The sequence below is a fragment of the Arachis hypogaea genome, chromosome 12 (assembly GCF_003086295.3).
Source record: "Arachis hypogaea cultivar Tifrunner chromosome 12, arahy.Tifrunner.gnm2.J5K5, whole genome shotgun sequence".
In the NCBI taxonomy this organism is placed as follows: domain Eukaryota; kingdom Viridiplantae; phylum Streptophyta; class Magnoliopsida; order Fabales; family Fabaceae; genus Arachis; species Arachis hypogaea.
In genome coordinates this window covers 2484957-2502923 of record NC_092047.1, presented here as the reverse complement: position 1 = coordinate 2502923, position 17967 = coordinate 2484957, and the positions used below count along the sequence as shown (strand labels likewise).

At 35.8% G+C, this 17967-nt stretch overlaps 1 protein-coding gene, 2 long non-coding RNA genes and 1 pseudogene across 7 annotated transcripts; 2 read left to right on the top strand and 2 right to left on the bottom strand.

The window, feature by feature from the left end:
* Positions 1-3193: 3193 nt before the first annotated feature.
* Positions 3194-8739, top strand: LOC112729067 (putative disease resistance RPP13-like protein 1; annotated as a pseudogene).
* On the bottom strand, positions 7491-10035 carry LOC140176931 (uncharacterized). Of its 2 annotated transcripts, none has more exons than XR_011868177.1 (3): positions 9902-10035; positions 8676-8790; positions 7491-7617 (listed from the first exon to the last, which is right to left on the bottom strand). It is a non-coding gene; the product is annotated as an uncharacterized lncRNA (long non-coding RNA). The 2 variants fall into 2 exon arrangements; XR_011868178.1 differs by lacking the exon at positions 7491-7617 and adding an exon at positions 8231-8364.
* A 107-nt stretch (positions 10036-10142) lies between these two features.
* Positions 10143-12170, bottom strand: LOC140176930 (uncharacterized). 3 transcript variants are annotated; one of them, XR_011868175.1, is made up of 5 exons: positions 11767-12125; positions 11506-11582; positions 10998-11152; positions 10547-10892; positions 10143-10455 (listed from the first exon to the last, which is right to left on the bottom strand). It is a non-coding gene; the product is annotated as an uncharacterized lncRNA (long non-coding RNA). The 3 variants fall into 3 exon arrangements; XR_011868174.1 differs by having other exon boundaries at positions 10998-11145; XR_011868176.1 differs by lacking the exon at positions 10998-11152 and having other exon boundaries at positions 11767-12170.
* Positions 12171-12551: 381 nt separating this feature from the next.
* LOC112726310 (putative disease resistance RPP13-like protein 1) lies at positions 12552-17852 on the top strand. 2 transcript variants are annotated; one of them, XM_072208503.1, is made up of 4 exons: positions 12552-13916; positions 14007-16531; positions 17000-17067; positions 17632-17852. In XM_072208503.1, exons 1-2 carry the CDS (start codon positions 12752-12754, stop codon positions 16511-16513), a joined length of 3672 nt encoding a protein of 1223 aa, XP_072064604.1. In that variant the 5' UTR covers positions 12552-12751; the 3' UTR covers positions 16514-16531; positions 17000-17067; positions 17632-17852. The 2 variants fall into 2 exon arrangements, with proteins under 2 accessions (XP_072064604.1, XP_025631430.2); XM_025775645.3 differs by having other exon boundaries at positions 12552-16531.
* Positions 17853-17967: the final 115 nt, after the last annotated feature.

Sequence of the window (17967 nt, the reverse complement as noted above, 5' to 3'; positions counted from 1 at the left end):
ATTGTTGTGTAGTCTTTTTTAACCATAGATTGAATCATGAGATAATATTAAAAGTAGAAGCCTATATAAGCTATTTCTAATACTAAAAATAGGGGATTAATAATAACTATTTCTTCCTTGTCTTGTTTGTATGCAGATATATATGTGTCAACATTTTTACAGTATCTATCCTTATCATCAGCTAGAACTAAAAGAATAGGTTGGGATTTTTGCCTTCAACTGCTTGCTAGATTTATAACCGTTGAGTTGAATTCTACACTCATCTAGTGCCTTGTATAACTTGTTTTATCAAATTGTTTTCCAAACCTGATGAAGATATAGCTAATGTAATTAGAAGGTCAACTTGTGTTCATGCCATAGAAGACAATTTAGTTTCTATCAACTTTATTTATTGGTGAATTTCTTTATTCTTCTTCTTTTTCTTTTCTTTTTTTTAATAAAATAAAAATAGGCATACCATGAATAAATCCTGATATGTGCAGTTTGTAATAACTACATATACTAAGCTGCATAGGATCAGAATGAATATATTATTCTTACATGTAAAATTATTCAAGATGAAATCTTGTCTTAGAATATATTAGTTAGACCGATAATACCATGATCTAATGTTCTTATCAATGAAGTTCAGCAAATTAAAACCAACTAGAGTGAGACCCGCGCAATGCGCGGAGAGGTAGATTATTTATACTATATAGTATATTTTAATAAATGTTATATTAAAAATATTTTAGAGAACATATTATAAATAGATTTTGAATTTATTTATTTTTAAAAAAGACATAGATTATTTATATTAGAGTTATACAAAACTGCATTTTTTTTTTATTTTTCGATTTGCATTAATGGCTACCCTTTGTCTTTTCTTGCTGTTTTTTTGTTTGTAAATAATGAAAAAAAATAAATGAATGAGAATGAAAAATATATAAAAATGTTATATCAAATTTAAGGAATTTTTGACAATTAGTATAAGAGATTAAGAAATGAAGAGTAGTAAGAGTCTTAATATGTATAAGTTATAGAATTTGAATATTTGTAACTGAAATTTTTTATAATTATTATTATTATTATTATGACACTTTTAATGTATGTTTATTGCATTTAATTAGTACTTGATGTTTCAATTGAATAATAATAGATAAGAGTTTTTTGTTTTAATTTTTTTAAAACATTTTACTAAATAGTGATTGGTTGATTTTCATCTAACAATTTTGGGTATTAAGTATTAACTCTTCCGGTCTGTCATTACCACTTCAAATTCTTCTACAACAAAGAGAATAAGACATGGTCAAAGAATGATAATCCATTCTAAGTAAATTGTGGAAGCAATACTGCACATGTGGAATAACAATTTGAAAAAGAGGAACACGTAAATGTAAATTGTGGAAGAAGTACTCCACATGTAAAATAACAATTTATAATTTGATGATGAAATATTGCAATCGATAGTATATAGGGAGCAATAATTTTAAATGCACATTAATTTTGGTTGTGAGTGTTGGACAGAACCGTTTACAAAAGAGGAATAGATAAACTTGTGTTACTTGCAATGAGTTCACAATTAAAATGTTATTATTTATAACAAATAAATAGGGTTATTGAAAATGATATTGAACAATGAGAAGAGTAAACGACAAAGTTGAAAATCTTTAGGAAGATACCTGAGACAAATTTCCTACGTTGGCGGCACCGAATGGTGACGTTGGTCTGAGACCCAGAATCGAGCTCTGGCAGGGAAACCGCAAGAGGAGGAATGGAGTTTGTCCTGGTTTCTGCAATTTATGCAATGCGGCTCTGCCGGAGATGGACATTGCGATGTACAATTTGTTTTGAGGAAAAAACAATGGCTCATGGGACCGGAAGAGGATGGAGGAAATAGGATCTTGGTACGGAGAGGTGCTAAAAGGGTGAGGGTTTGAGAAAGGTAATAAGCTCTTTGGTTTTGAGAACTTTTTGTTGGGGTAAATGTTAATTTGTGTTTTTGTTGTTTTAGAAATAAGGATTGATTTGGAAAAAGTTAATTTGTTGGTTTTTATTGTGTTTTTTAGTTGTTTTTTGTGTTTTTTTATGTGAAAATAAAAGTTAATTTGGTAAGATTTGAGTGGTGGATTCTAAAATTTTGCCAAGTAAGCGTTGGTGCTGACATGGCGTTAGTAGAAGAAGAGAAATAACTTAGAAGCAATGTGGATAAACCTATGTACCTACTTTTATATATTAAGAATAGAATAGATAAGGGAATGGCTCAGCAATTAAAACAGTACTTCAGAAAACAAAATACGCTCATGCTCTAGACATTATTCTCTTCAAAATTGATAGTGTAATTTATTTAGGAGTATCTCTGAAAGAGGACATTATTTTGTTTTGAGCATAAACAAATTGAAAGTAAAAAAAAAACACAAAATTATGAATTTTTTTAGAAGATTGTGGGGTGGTTGAAGCTCTGGAATCCAACTCTGAATCAATAATTTTGCTTGATAATCACTTGTAATAGTTGAAATAGTAGCATAACTCTTAATTTAATACTAAGTAGTAACTAACATGCTATATAACATAACTAATGTGATTTGATGCATTTGAGAGAGATTAGTAATTTAGTATAGAAGATTAGCAGTACTATTGAGCCTGGTCCCAAAAGTCACGAGATAAGACATTAATTGAAACTGTCAACAAGACATAATCATGTTGCATTCATCAAATAAATTAGAATGAAGGACAAAGTTAGTGTGAGCCAGCAAGAAGCTAGGCAATTCAAATAACTGGATTCATACAATTTTTCCATGTACAGAGGACAGAGATGTTTAGACAACTTGAAGTCAATGTCCTTCAGCTAACAAGTAAGGAGCATGACACAATCAAAAAGGGAATACAGTGAATGAAGCTGAATTATTGGAACTTGGAAGGAGGAAAGCAATTGCACTGCATCTGCATCATTATTTTACCATGACCCTCAATCTCATTATGATAATGTATCTGACATCAAAGGCAAAAATAATGATGCCAGTTTTGAAACAATAAATAAATAAAAGGTAACAAACAGTAAGAATTAAAGGCAAAAATGAAAATTACGTTCCTTCCAAATACATAAAATTAGTACAGAACCAGCAACACACTCCCACTAATTAAGGAGACCAACTTTTTTATTGAGTCAACAGTCTTTGTCCTTTTGCCATCAAATTATTGACAACTATTACTTCACAATAAGCTTTCATACACCTACACACAGTTCAGTTACAAACCCTGCAAAATCTGCATTTTTACTCTCCTTCATACCCGAATTCTCATCACTTGTTTGAGATCATATCATGGCTAGTGGAGCTTTCCTTAATGGCTTCATTAATGTTGTCTTTGAAAGGTTGCTCACAATGGATACGGTCAACCAGGTCTTGGGCAAGAAGCTTGACCCTGGCTTGGTTGAGAGGCTGAAAATTTCTCTGTATGCTGCTGAAGCTGTGCTTGATGATGCTGAGCACAAGCAACTGGGCGACGATCGTGTGAGGGTTGGCTCAACAGTCTGAGAGATGCTGTTTATGATGCTGATGACTTTCTGGACGCTGTACTCACCAAAGCCGCCACGCAAAAGGAGGTATATTCTTTGTTGCCTAGTTTCTTCCTCAACCGACATAGGAAGATGGTAGATAACATGGAAGGGGTGGTTGCAAGAATAGAATTTCTTGCAAGTCAAAAAGATATCCTTGGTCTTCAAAAGACTACTAAGGATAATAACTTGTCATCATCATCATCGTCATCATGGCGAGAAACCACATGTCTGATGGAAGGGAACATATATGGCAGGGAGCATGATCAACAAGCTCTAATCAAAACAATAAATGACAACAGTGAATCTCAGTTATCTGTGATTCCTGTTGTTGGCATGGGTGGGGTTGGTAAAACAACCTTAGCCAAATGGGTGTACAGTGTCGTGGAAGGATTTGATCCGAAAGCATGGGTCTGCATCTCTGAAACATTTGATGTTGCTGATATTACAAAGAAAACCATTGAGGACATTACTAAAAATTCTTGTGCCCTTGGGACTTTAAATTCGCTACAAAATAAACTGCAGGAAGTCTTGTCAGCAAAGAAGTTCTTCATTGTTCTAGACGATGTCTGGAGCGATGATGCCCATAAGTGGAAGCAATTTATAACTCCTTTTCACTGTGGGGCTAAGGGTAGTACAATTCTTATTACAACTCGCATTAAAGAAGTTGCTTCAGTCGTTCAGACATGTTCCTCCTACTTTCTTAATGAGTTGTCGCAAGATTCTTGTTGGTTATTGTTTGCAGCCAATGCATGTTTTCCGGAGTCAAATGGGAACCCAATGCTAGAGAATATCGGTAGACAGATTGTCAACAAGTGTAAGGGCTTGCCATTAGCTGTAGAAACACTTGGGCGCTTGTTGCAAGGAGAGGATGATGCTGAAGAATGGAAAGCTATTTTAAGGAGTGCCATCTGGGAATTTCCCATGAAAGATAGTAAAATTATTCCAGCATTGTTAATAAGCTACTTCCACCTACCTTCTTACTTGAAGCGTTGTTTCGTTTATTGTTCCTTGTTTCCCAAAGATCATAAGTTTGAGAAAAATGAACTAGTTTTGCTGTGGATGGCTGAAGATCTTTTAAGGTTACCAAAGAGAGGAGAGAGTTTAGAAGAGGTTGGTTGCAAGTGTTTTGAAGAATTAGCTTCAAGGTTATTTTTTAAACAAGAATGGTGTTTTCATAAGATGCATGATCTCTTGCATGACTTGGCAATATTCCTTGCTGGAGACTTCTATGGTAGAATAGAAGAGCTTGGTGAACAAGAAAAGAAGAAGGCTCTCACTCGTCATTTGTCACATTTCCCACTTGGAAGGTTAAGTAATCCAATCTATTTTTCACAATTTTCACGTCAAAGCTTAGGTCATCTAATCTCAAAAGACTTTAATTCCATTGTGAAATTGAAATCTTTGAGGACATCGTTGTACATCGATGATTTGTTCAGCATGGAAAACAGAGAATCAAAGTTTAAATACTTGAGAGTTTTATCCTTTCATAAACTTGATGTATTACCTGAATCAATGGGTGAATTGATTCATCTACGGTATTTGAATCTCTCTTGGTGTAACATTAATAGGTTGCCGGAATCGTTGTGCAACTTGTATAATCTACAAACATTAATATTGTATGGATGTACTAAGCTGACCATGTTGCCCAGTGGCATGCATAATCTTGTGAATTTACGGCATCTTGATCTTAGGGGAACTTCTTTGGAAGAAATGCCTGGAGGAATAAGCAAATTGAAACACTTGCGTGTTTTATATTTCTTTATTGTGGGAAAGCATGAATATAATGGAATCCAGGAATTAGGAGGGCTCTCAAATCTTCAAGGTTCATTTTGGATTAGGAAGTTAGAGAATATTGTGGACGTGAAAGAAGCAGAGAATGCAAGAATGATAAACAAGAATCTCATCAGCAAATTATTCTTGGAGTGGTCTTCAGGTGGTGATATGGTTTCAGATACACAAACTGAAAGAGAGATACTCCACAGCTTAGAACCGCACAATGGCTTGAAAGAGTTGAGAATAAGGGGATACAGGGGTACAAGGTTTGCAGATTGGTTAGGGCATTCTTCCTACAGCAATATGACACATGTATCGTTGGAGTGTTGCATGAACTGTTGCATGCTGCCTTCACTTGGACAGCTACCATCTCTTAAGGACCTGCACATTCAAGATTTCGGTCAGCTCAGAAGCATTGGAATTGAGTTTTACAAGAATGAAGGCAATCCTACAGCATTGCATATTGCTCCTCCTTTTCCCTTGTTGGAGAGTTTGAAATTTGATAAAATGGCATGTTGGGAGGAGTGGCACTTACCTGACTCAAAAGCTTTTCCTCAGCTTAAGACTCTTCAAATAATAGATTGTCCAATGTTAAAGGGAGATATGCTCAATCATGTATTAGTGAGAATTGTTTCTTCCTCAATGGATGTTTCAGAAGTTCGCAAACTGGAAATAAGACAAGATGACAAAGGAAGGTTTCTACAGATGCTATTCTCGGCGGATATTTTATCATTTAGCGGTTGTGAATCTATGGTGGAGTCTGCAATTAAGGCAATGATGAGCATCAACCATCTAAGTTGCCTCCAAGAAATAGAAATCTCAGAGTGTTCATCACTGATCTCGTTTTCGTTGGATGCCTTTCCCAGTCTCAAAGTTCTCGAGATAAAAGGGTGTTTAAATCTGGAATCAGTGTCAATGTCAGAGCCACCACCTAAATCTCTGCAAAATCTGAGAATCTTGCATTGCAGACAACTGGAATTTCTTCAACAACAACAGCAGAAGTATGATTTGGTAGAGCTACAAATAGATTCCAGCTGTGATTCACTGACCTCCTTGTCATTGGATGTCTTTCCCAATCTCAAGAATCTCAAGATATATAATTGTAGGAACCTGGAATCAGTGTCAATGTCAGAGGCACCACACGCTGCTCTTAAAGAAGTCACCATCTTTAGGTGCTCGAAATTAGTGTCATTTGCAGGAGAAGGATTGGCTGCACCCAACTTGACTCATCTTACTATCTCTAGTTGCGACAAATTAGTGTCATTTGCAGGAGAAGGACTGGCTGCACCCAACTTGACTCATCTTACTATATGCTGCCCTGAATTAGTGTCATTTGCAGGAGAAGGACTGGCTGCACCCAACTTGACTCATCTGGAGATAAGTCATTGCAGAAAACTGGAATTTCTTCAACAACAACAGCAGAAATATGATTTGGTAGAGCTACAAATACAAGACAGGTGTGATTCACTGACCTCCTTGTCGTTGGATGTCTTTCCCAATCTCAAGAATCTCGAGATAAGAGAATGTAGGAATCTGGAATCAGTGTCAACGTCAGAGGCACCACTTGCTGCTCTTCAACGTGTCATCATCTATGAATGCCCTGAATTAGTGTCATTTGCAGGAGAAGGACTGGCTGCACCTAACTTGACTCATCTTCAAGTCACAAATTGCTCAAAGTTGGAGGCATTACCACGTGACATGAAGAGTCTACTCCCAAGTTTACACTCTCTCCAGATAGAGGGTTGCCCAAACATTTGCAGGTTGCCAGAGGGTGGTTTGCCGCCTAACTTGAAAGAGCTTCATGTGGAAATTGGCGAGCAACAAATGAGGGATCTATCATGGATGGGCAACTTGCACGCCCTCACTCATCTTACCATTTATGGTGATTACTGCAACAACATAAAGTCATACCCAGAGGTGGGTTCGCTGCCTCACCTTCCCTCCCTTACCACTCTTGTGATATACCGGTTCGATAATCTGGAGACATTGGAGTGCAACGAGCTTCTCCGCCTCACCTCCCTTCAACAACTACACATTTCATTCTGCAACAAGCTGGAGAATATGGAAGGAGAAAAGCTGCCTCCCTCTCTCTTGCGACTTGAACTTTATTATTGTGGTTTGCTGGGAGAACACTGCGAGAACAAGCATCAACTAATCTGGCCCAAAATTTCCCACATCCCCACCATTGAAGCCGAAAACTTCTCCGATACAGATTCTGAGTAGGTAATTTTCTAATCTCTCATGTTTGTCATTTCCTTTTTTTTTTAAAACATACCCACCATTCAAGTTGACGGCCGACGAATTTTCTGAAGAGAGATTTATGAGCAAGTAATAATCTAACCTTCATGTTTGTCATGCTACCACATGTAAATTCACACATGCATAAATTTCCATTTCCTTCAAGTGAAAAAAATTATTAACTAGTTGAACTCGTATTCCAACTGGAAAATATGCATTCTTTTCTTTCATTTATTAGGGAAGCTCTCAGCTTGCAGTTGTAGTTCAAGAAATATCTTTTGTTTCTCTAACAAATTCATTGGCTCGTTGCTATCTGTAATACTTATTAACCTTCATATTTTTCGATAAAATCACCTTTACAAAAGAAGATAAGAATTAACATGAAACAAAAATTGAAAGACAGTGAATATCTTTATTGTGTATCCAACATTTAAGAATATTTTTAGATGTATTAAGCAAAGAGGTTGATTTACATGGTCATCCAATTAGATTCATGGGTTTAGATGACTTTTGAAGTAGTGAGTTTGAAAATTAGTTACCAGAAGTTGTGTTTACTGAGTTTGGCTTCATGTTAGTATCTACACTAGAATGAACAAGATAGAAAAGGAAGACATGATGGACAAAGTTGGAGTGGCACTTCTTAGTGAAAAGCTTCTGTTTTTGTTGGTATGTTTCTCTATTCCTCTCTATAATTTTATTTTTGCTGTTTCGCACAGAGAAAAAACAAAATAATAGCTTAATTTGGGGAAAGAAAAGAGTTATAAAATGGTGTTCCTGTCTTTGTCAATTCTTTATGATCAGAGCCAGTTGTTGTGCTGCAAGATTCATATAGGAATAATAAAAGGAATCAGCATGCATGAGCTATATAAGCTTTCAAGATAGAAGGATCAAGTTATTGTTATGTAGTCGTTTTTTTTTAAACCACAGTTTGAATCATTACATAAAATGAATAGTATTAGATGCCTATAATAAACTATTTCTAATATTAAGAGAAATGGTTCTGTAATAATAACTATTTCTTCCTTTCTGGATTTTGATACATAATCACAAGGTGATGAAGGTATGTAGCTAATGCGGACAGGATTCAAGAATATGCTTTCCACATTTAAAGTTGACAATCCTGTACCTGAAATAGTCATTAGAAGGTGAAGTTCTGGTGATGCCATCAGGAGCAATTTCATTCCTATCAACTTCACTCATTGATCTTTATCTTGGTATGTGCATTTTGTACATATATTAACCTGCAGTGGGATTCAATTGATTCAAGAAAAAGCAGTCATAGAATATTTGATCTTTTTGGACTAAATTGAAGAGGATAGCTACAAATATACGGGGTTATTGTTATGTAAAGTCAGGGTATTATGTGTATGGAAAAAATTTTCCTTTTATAACTTGCAGTATTATAACCATCAATCACTTTAGTTTCTTTATAATTGCTCTAGTTCTGTTTTGACTTCCTGTTTTTGGGTGTCATTTCTTTTCACTGCAAACTCTAAAATCAAACCAATAATCCAACATTGTGTTAATGAGGTTTTCACATAAGTGTGTCTGTGGTTATTGTGAGGACATTATGACAAACATTTAGTTTTGAAATGTATATATATAATTTGTGTTTCAGGAAATACTTTGAAGATCAAGCAGCAATTGTCCTGAGAGCATTGCAGTTCTGGAATGGATCTTAAATGCTAGTTTTAGTCAAAACAAGCAAAAGAAATGAAGAATCATTTTCCACCTTTACTTTTGTTTTTCCAAAGAAAAAATAAGATTGAAAGATAACGGCTGCCATTATGAAAATTAGTCATAGCACATGGGGAGAAAAGATGATAAAGTTGCTATTAGCATGAAGAAGCATAACAGGTGGAGGAGTTGTGAATATCAATTCACATCAAATCATAAATTTTCTTTTTCTTTTTATTTGTATATTTCTTTGTTGTTTTATCGTTGATATCCAATGCATTAATACATGAGCGATCAATGGTAAAATAAATATTTGTTCATTATATTCCAAAGATGAACACTACAAATTTAAACATAAAAAATAAAGATCATACTAAGATTCAAGATCATACTAAGATTCAATGATAATAAAATGAGTATTTGTGCACCATATCCCAAAATTACTGAAATAAAATAAAAAAGAAGGCTGTTTCCAAAAGCACATATTCATGTATGTTACTACCAGATTAGTTATGTGGTAGGTAAGATTTTTTATTAGTGTGTATGTAAGATTGTTTTGGTGTGGATTTTTTTTTAGTGTGTATGTTAATACCAGATTAGTCCAAATGTTTCTTATACTGTTTCTTAAGACAGATGCAGATATATTGAGACTATGGAGTCAGATAAGATAGTTACCGAACAAACTCCTAATGTTATGGATGTATTTATGTCATGGCCCGGACCAAGCCATGACTGACGCTCAAGGGACAAGTTCCTCAGCAAGCCAAACGACCAAATTTTCAGAAAAACGGATAGAATCTCCTCTGTTTCTAGGACCTTACCAACATAAATATTAATTTCCTGTATCAATAATAAATATCCATTTCCAAGGACAACAACAACAACAACACATTCCAATCATATCCACCATCAAGTATATCCAAAATACGCATATATATATATATATATATATATATATATATATATATCAAGTTGATAACTAGAGTATATGGTTAAATCCATAAGTCTTACATAACCAAATCATAATTACTACCTAAACCGTTCAAGATTCAAAATAACATAACCCACACGAGGACCCTGCCTGTGACATATGGAGCATTGACATAATCTAAATTTTGAGCAAGGTTCCATTACATAATTACTTAGCCCTTGGAAAGAAGAAGGGCTCACCAAAGTGACTAAGATCTACTGAGAGGCAGGTGGAATGGAACCTGGAATGACTCCTGTATCTGAAAAACATGGGAATATAATAGGGTGAGTTTTGCAACTCAGTAAACAAACATTACATCTATAACCCACACGAGACAATACAGAGTTTACCTTGAAAATTATATTTTCGCCATTGACGATGACTCGCTCCTCCGATCGAGCTTTTCTTCTCCTTCTGCTCCTCGCCGCCGCCGCCGCGGTGGTTGTCACCGCCGATAGTGGCTTCTCGGTGATGGAAGAAGATTTGGATGAAATTGAAAGCGTAGTTGGAGGAGGATTAGGGAAGAAGCAGAGAGAGTTCGATTATTTCGCGTTGTCGTTGCAATGGCCGGGAACTATGTGCAACGGTGTCAAGAAATGTTGCGCCAAAAATGGTTGCTGCAGAGGGTAAAGTTTCTCCCTTTTCTTCTTCCTCTTCCAATTTTGTTCATTATTGATAATCATTGATAGCATTGCTCTTTCGTATTAATTAATTATGCAAACAAATAGATAAATTGTTAAGTGGATGAACTGAAATGTGAGTTCTCATTCCAGAAGGCAAATCAAATCAAATATTACACACCTAGGGCGGCTCCACCTCTAAGGGTAGCCCTTTCCTCTAGTGTGCCCGAACGGTATAACAGATCCAACGTGTAGCCTACACGTTAGGCTAGCAACGCCCATGCTAGTTGAGGTCTGAGTTAGATGCATCTAAGTTAACCTCAAAACCGCTGTTAACTACGGTTTTTTAGTCAGAGTCTCCCAAACCAATCCAAACCAAATCATTTATAACAAATCTCTAATAATTATAACATATTACTAAATTTTCCATAGTAAATAAAAAATATATATAAGAATGCATACTAAAATTTAATTAAAATTTAATAAAGTCAAATAAGAAAACATGTATGCTTTACAAAATATATAAATATCGTATCGTGCGTATTTTTATAAAATTGTAAGTTTCACAAATCAATATTTATTTCAAAAATCACAATAATAAAATAATTTCAAACTCCAAAATTAATGATTCAATAAAAATATTGATAATAATATATTTAAAAACAATTATAAATATAATATTCACTCACAACTTGATTTCAAAGAACCGGAAGCAACTCTGAGCGCGCCAACAAGCTACCAAATGATGTCCAATAACTCTACAACTCTAAAAATTTGACAATAATGATGTTTGTGAGCTACTACATTGTCAATTAACATAATCTTACTCATCATGACCAAAAGCCCAAAATTTCCTAATCATAATAACCCTAATTCGGATTTTTATATACCCATAAATATAGAGATGACAAAAATTGGGGATATGGCTAATTATTGAGTCAAAAAGTTACCTTGAAGCCTCAATAATAATTGGAACTCAAAGTTGAATGCTTCTTTCGCTCATTAAGTTGACATTCCATGATTTGGGGTTTTGAGAAAATGAGATTTTGAATAAATAGAGATAGAGTAGAAAAAGAAACGAAGGTAAGATGATGAAGATGAGTTTGATAATAGTGTGAAATTGCAAGAAGAGATGAGAAGATGGAAGAGTTGAATGAGAAGGGAAGAGGAAGAGAGGGTTTTAAGTTGTTGGGAAGAAATAGAAAGAAAATGAAAGAAGGAAGGAGGGGACGGGGGGTACCGAAGGAAGGGGGAAGGGAAAAAGAAAATTTAAGTGGGGACATGTGCCCCCCACGTGCTTCTACTTCTCTCCTTTTTTTTTTTTTTTCTCTCTCGGTTATAACCATTTAAATGTGACTTAAGCAGTAGATCAACTATGTAATAAATTATCTTCTGCTGTTGATTTTGTTGCATGGTTTGAGAAATAAATTCGGTAATATTGTTAATGATTAAAAGGGCTATAAATTACGTTTGAGCCAAGCAAGTCTAGACTTACTTCCAACATGCAATAGATCAACTTGGAGGAAGTTTGGATGGTTAAAAACTTGATATTGAAAAATCGTTTTCTTAATATTGAAGCAAATTATTCAGATTCTTTCTGATAAAGACTACATTTCCATTGGTCCTAAAAAAAGTTTGAACTTTATACATCTTGAAATCTCATTGCATCTTTCAAAAAGTAGGAATATGATTAAACATTAAAGGTTTTATGCAATTACGGTGCACCTTCCAAAATGACAATAACATTTAAAGTAGTGTTATAAAAATGAAAAGTTACTCCACTGTTTTAAATTAAGTTATCTCAGAGATTAATACCACGTCTTGTTCCTAACTTGCAATTGCAAAGAATTGTTCTTTCCTTCTATTCTGGAAACTTTAAGCATATTTCTTTCCTTCTATTCTTAAAATTTGAATACTTTGATCTTGTTTGAGATCATGGCTGGAGTTCTTGTTGGTGGAGCTTTTCTGTCTGGCTTCATTAATGTTGTCTTGGACAGGCTCATTTCTGCTGATGCTGTCAACTTGGTTGCGGGCAAGAAGCTTAGCTCTGACTTGGTTGAGAGGCTGAGGAATGCTCTCATGGATGCTGGAGCTCTTGTTGATGATGCAGAGCTCAAGCAACTGGATAACCATGATGTGAAGGAGTGGCTCAACTGTCTCCGAGATGCTCTTTACACTGCTGATGACTTGCTGGACCGCATCTGCACCAAAGCTGCAACTCAAAAGGTCACTCTCTTGGGTAGAATCTTCAATTCTGAAGATAGGCAGATGGTGAATGAGATAGAAAGGGTGGTTAGAAGGATAGAAGATCTTGAGAAACGCAAAGGAAAGCTTGGGCTTGAAAAGATTTCCACTGCTAGCTTCTCCTGGAAAACTCCATCCACTTCTCTTGTAAAAGGGGATGTGTATGGCAGGGAGGATGACCAGAAGGCCTTAATCAAGATGCTGAATGACAACAATGAGAATCACCTGTCTGTGATCTCTATTGTTGGCATGGGTGGTGTTGGTAAAACTACTTTGGCTCAATGGATGTACAATAATGCAGAGTTGATGGTGGGATTTGATCGGAAAGCATGGGTTTGCGTTTCGGAAAACTTCAATATTGTTGAGACTACAAAGAATATTGTAAAAGAGATCTCTACAAATACTCAGGATCTTGATAGCTTCAATTCAATTCAAGATGCTTTGAAGAAAGAATTGTCTGAAAAGAAGTTCTTTGTTGTTTTGGATGATGTTTGGAGTAATGATCATCATCAATGGAAGGATTTTCTAGCCCCTTTTCAATATGGGGTTAAGGGAAGTACTATTCTTCTAACTACTCGCAAGGAAGATGTTGGTTCAGTTGTCCAAACAAATTACCACCCTCACTATCTCAATCCATTATCAGAAGACTATTGCTGGTCGGTGTTTGCTGCCAATGCTTCTTTTCCAGAATCAAATGGGAGCCCAACACTAGAAGGAATAGGCAAAAGGATTGCGAGGAAGTGTGACGGTTTGCCATTAGCAGCAGAAACACTTGGTTGCTTGTGCAGAAGGCATGATGCTGAGGAATGGGAAAAAATCTTAAGGAGTGAAATTTGGAGATTTTCTACAAATGATAGTAAGATTATTCCAGCATTGTTAATTAGTTACTTTCACCTTCCTGCACATTTGAAGCCTTGTTTTGTTTATTGTGCACTGTTTCCGAAAGATTATCCTTTCGGTAAAGATGAATTAATTTTGCTGTGGATGGCCGAAGATCTTTTAAGGCTACCAAATAGAGGAGAGAGTTTTGAAGAAGTTGGTTGCAAATATTTTGAAGAATTAGCTTCCAGATTGTTTTTTAAACCAAGTAAGTATTATTTTAAGAGATTTGTGATGCATGATCTCTTGCATGACTTGGCAATATTCCTTGCTGGAGATTTCTATTATAGAATAGAAGAGCTTGGTGAACAAGAAAAGAATAAGGTTCTCACTCGCCATTTGTCATATTTCCCACATGGAAGGTTAGATCATCCAATCTCAAAATTCTTTAACTCCAATGCGAAGTTTGAATCTTTGAGGACATCGTTGTATATCAATGATTTCTTTAGCATGGAAAGTGTAGCATCTAAGTTTATATGCTTGCGAGTTTTATCCTTTCATAAACTTGATGTATTACCTGATTCAATAGGTGAATTGATTCATCTACGCTATTTGAATCTCTCTTGGACTGACATTAACAGGTTGCCAGAATCATTGTGCAACTTGTATAATCTGCAAACATTAATATTGAATGGATGTACTATGCTGACCATGTTGCCCAGTGGCATGCATAATCTTGTGAATTTACAGCATCTTGATCTTAGGGCAACTTCTTTGGAAGAAATGCCTAGAGGAATAAGTAAATTGAAACACATGCCTATTTTAGATTACTTTGTGGTGGGCAAGCACAAAGACAATGGAATGGAGGAATTAGGAGGGCTCTCAAATCTTCAAGGTTCATTTAAGATTAGGAAGTTGGAGAATATTGTGGACGTGAAAGAAGCAGAGAATGCAAGAATGATAAACAAGAATCTCATCAGCAAATTATACTTGGAGTGGTCTTCAGGTGGTGATATGGTTTCGAATACACAAACTGAGAGAGAGATACTCCACAGCTTGGAACCGCACAATGGCTTGAAAGAGTTGAGAATAAGGGGATACAGGGGTACAATATTTCCAGATTGGTTGGGGCACTGTTCTTACAACATTATGACACGTGTATCTCTAGAGTCTTGCAACAATTGCTGCATGCTGCCTTCACTTGGACAGTTGCCATCTCTTAAGGCCCTGCGCATTCAAGGTTTTGGTCAGCTGAAGTGTGTTGACATGGAGTTTTACAAGGGTATTGGTGACCCTTCTTTGCATATTGCTCCTCCTTTTCCCTTGTTGGAGAGTTTGGAATTTTATAACATGCCATGTTGGGAGGAGTGGCACTTACCTGACTCAAAAGCTTTTCCTCACCTTAAGAGTCTTCTAATAACAGATTGTCCAATGTTAAAGGGAGATATGCTCAGTCATGTATTAATGAGAATTGTTTCTTCCTCAATGAATGTTTCAAAAGTTCGCAAACTGAAAATACTACAAGATGACAACCGAAGGTGTCTAGAGATGCTACTTTCTGGGGATACTTTATCATTCAGAGGTTGTGAATCTATGGTGGAGGCTGCAAGTAAGGCAATGATGAGCATCAACCATCTAAGTTGCGTCCAAGAAATTGAAATCTCAGAGTGTTCATCACTGATCTCGATCTCGTTCTCGTTGGATGCCTTTCCCAGTCTCAAAGTTCTCGAGATAAAAGGATGTTCAAATCTGGAATCAGTTTCAATGTCAGAGCCACCATCTAAATCTCTGCAAAATCTGAGAATCATAAAATGCAGAAAACTGCAACTTCTTCAACAACAGCAGAAGTATGATTTGGTAGGCCTGTATATATTTGACAGCTGTGATTCACTGACCTCGTTGTTGTTGGATGCCTTTCCCAATCTCAAGAATCTCGAGATATTTTGGTGTAGGAATCTGGAATCAGTGTCAATGTCAGAGGCACCATACGCTGCTCTTCAACGTCTCTCCATTGCTTTCTGCAACAAATTAGTGTCATTAGCAGGAGAAGGACAGGCTGCACCCAACTTGACTCATCTAAGCCTCATAGAATGCTCCAAGTTGGAGGCATTACCACGTGACATGAATAGTCTACTCCCAAGTTTACACTCTCTCCACATGTATTGCCCAAACATTTGCAGGTTGCCAGAGGGTGGTTTGCCACCTAACTTGAAACTACTTGAAGTGGGAATTTGCGAGGAACAAATGAGGGATCTTTCATGGATGGCCAACTTGCACGCCCTCACTCGTCTTATTATTAATGGTTCTTGGTGTAAGAGCATAAAGTCATACCCAGAGATGGGTTCGCTGCCTCACCTTCCCTCCCTTACCACTCTTGTGATATGGCGCTTCCATAATCTGGAGACATTGGAGTGCAACAAGCTTCTTCACCTCACCTCTCTTCGACAATTGCACATTTCGTACTGTTGGAAGCTGGAGAATATGGAAGGAGAAAGGCTGCCTCCCTCTCTCTTGCTACTTAAAGTTTATCACTGTCATTTGCTGGGAGAACACTGCAGGAACAAGCATCAACAAATTTGGCCTAAATTTTCCCACATCCCCACCATTAAAGTCAATGGAGAACAAATGTTCTGAATGGAGATTTCTGAAGAGGTAATCATCTAACTTCACGATTCTCATGCCACCACAATTCAATTATACATGTATAAATTTCCGAGCAATGCTAGGGGGCCAGTAACATTTGTGATTGGTAGCCATCAACTAGCCATCAATGATGATTTGATGGTGTGAGATTGGTGAGAGATTTCATCCAATGGCTCACCTTTCTCTGCTGGTTACATGCTGGCCAAAATGCAATAAAATTGCTGGCCCCCCTAGACTTTTCCTAAATTTCCTTTTCCTCAAAAGAAAATAGTTCTCTCTTTCTTTACATATTATTAACTAGTTGGACTCATAATCTGATTCGCCAACAACAAAATTTGCATTCTTTTTTATTTCATTCGTTGGAAATCTCTCAATTTGTACTTGTACTCAAAAGAAATATCCTCTGTTATTCTCAAAAAATGTCACTGTTATCCATAAATAGATATTGAAATCTTCTGTTTCATCCATCTTCTGCAGGTAGATTGTAATGAAGTAAAAGTCCCCGAATGGCGGAGATTTCATCTTTTACAAGGTTTGAGCTTCAGGTTGGTCAATTTACTCCACTTCATTCCATTCTAGAATTTACTTTTCCTGTTCTGTTGGGAAAAAGAAAAATGTTATGAAAGCTTGATTTTAGAGGAAATTAGTTATTAGTTATATGCAGTTAATGGTAAAATTGTGTTTCTGCCTTTGCCGCTATTTGATGTTTATGACTTAATGCTGAACTAATTTGTATTGCCATGTAGTAACTTAAATTTGATTCTTTAACTGTTTTTGGAATCTATAAATTGTATCTTTTGTTATGATTCTATTTACTGTCATTCATTCATAACTTTAACAGAGAGATAAATTGAAATCCCTTAAAAATATTTGAGGTAAAATTAAAACTTTCGCCAAACAGTAAGGACATTTGATATGGTTTCCTTGTTTCATTTTCTTCTATTCTTTAATCTTCTTTTAAAGCTTTTTTACAATATAACATGTTTTGGTTTGCGACTTTGAGTGATGGACTAGAAGAAAACAAAGCTTATTGTCTTGGCTAGAATGGAAAGTGAAGCTTCAAAATAATTTAACAATTTTTTTCATACTGTTTTTTCCATCATTTTCAGGTAAAAGTGCACAGATGTTCGAGATTTCATTGCACATGTATATCTATATATATATATGGAGATGTAAAGTGGATTAATGTGTTGGGAAGCAGTAGTGTTTTGTGATTTCAGCTTCCATGTTAATTGGTATCTACACTAGTTTAAATTAATGACTGATTTGTATCATATCCACACTACATGTGGACTTGCTTGGATTATTCAATTCAATGCTTTGCTTCAAAGATGGGAACCATAGCTGGTTGTTTGGTTATCAATAGCAATCATTTTTTAACTTTGAACCAACATGCTAAACAAATGAGTTTCGATATCTAATGCAAGGGTTATAGCAAACTTGAA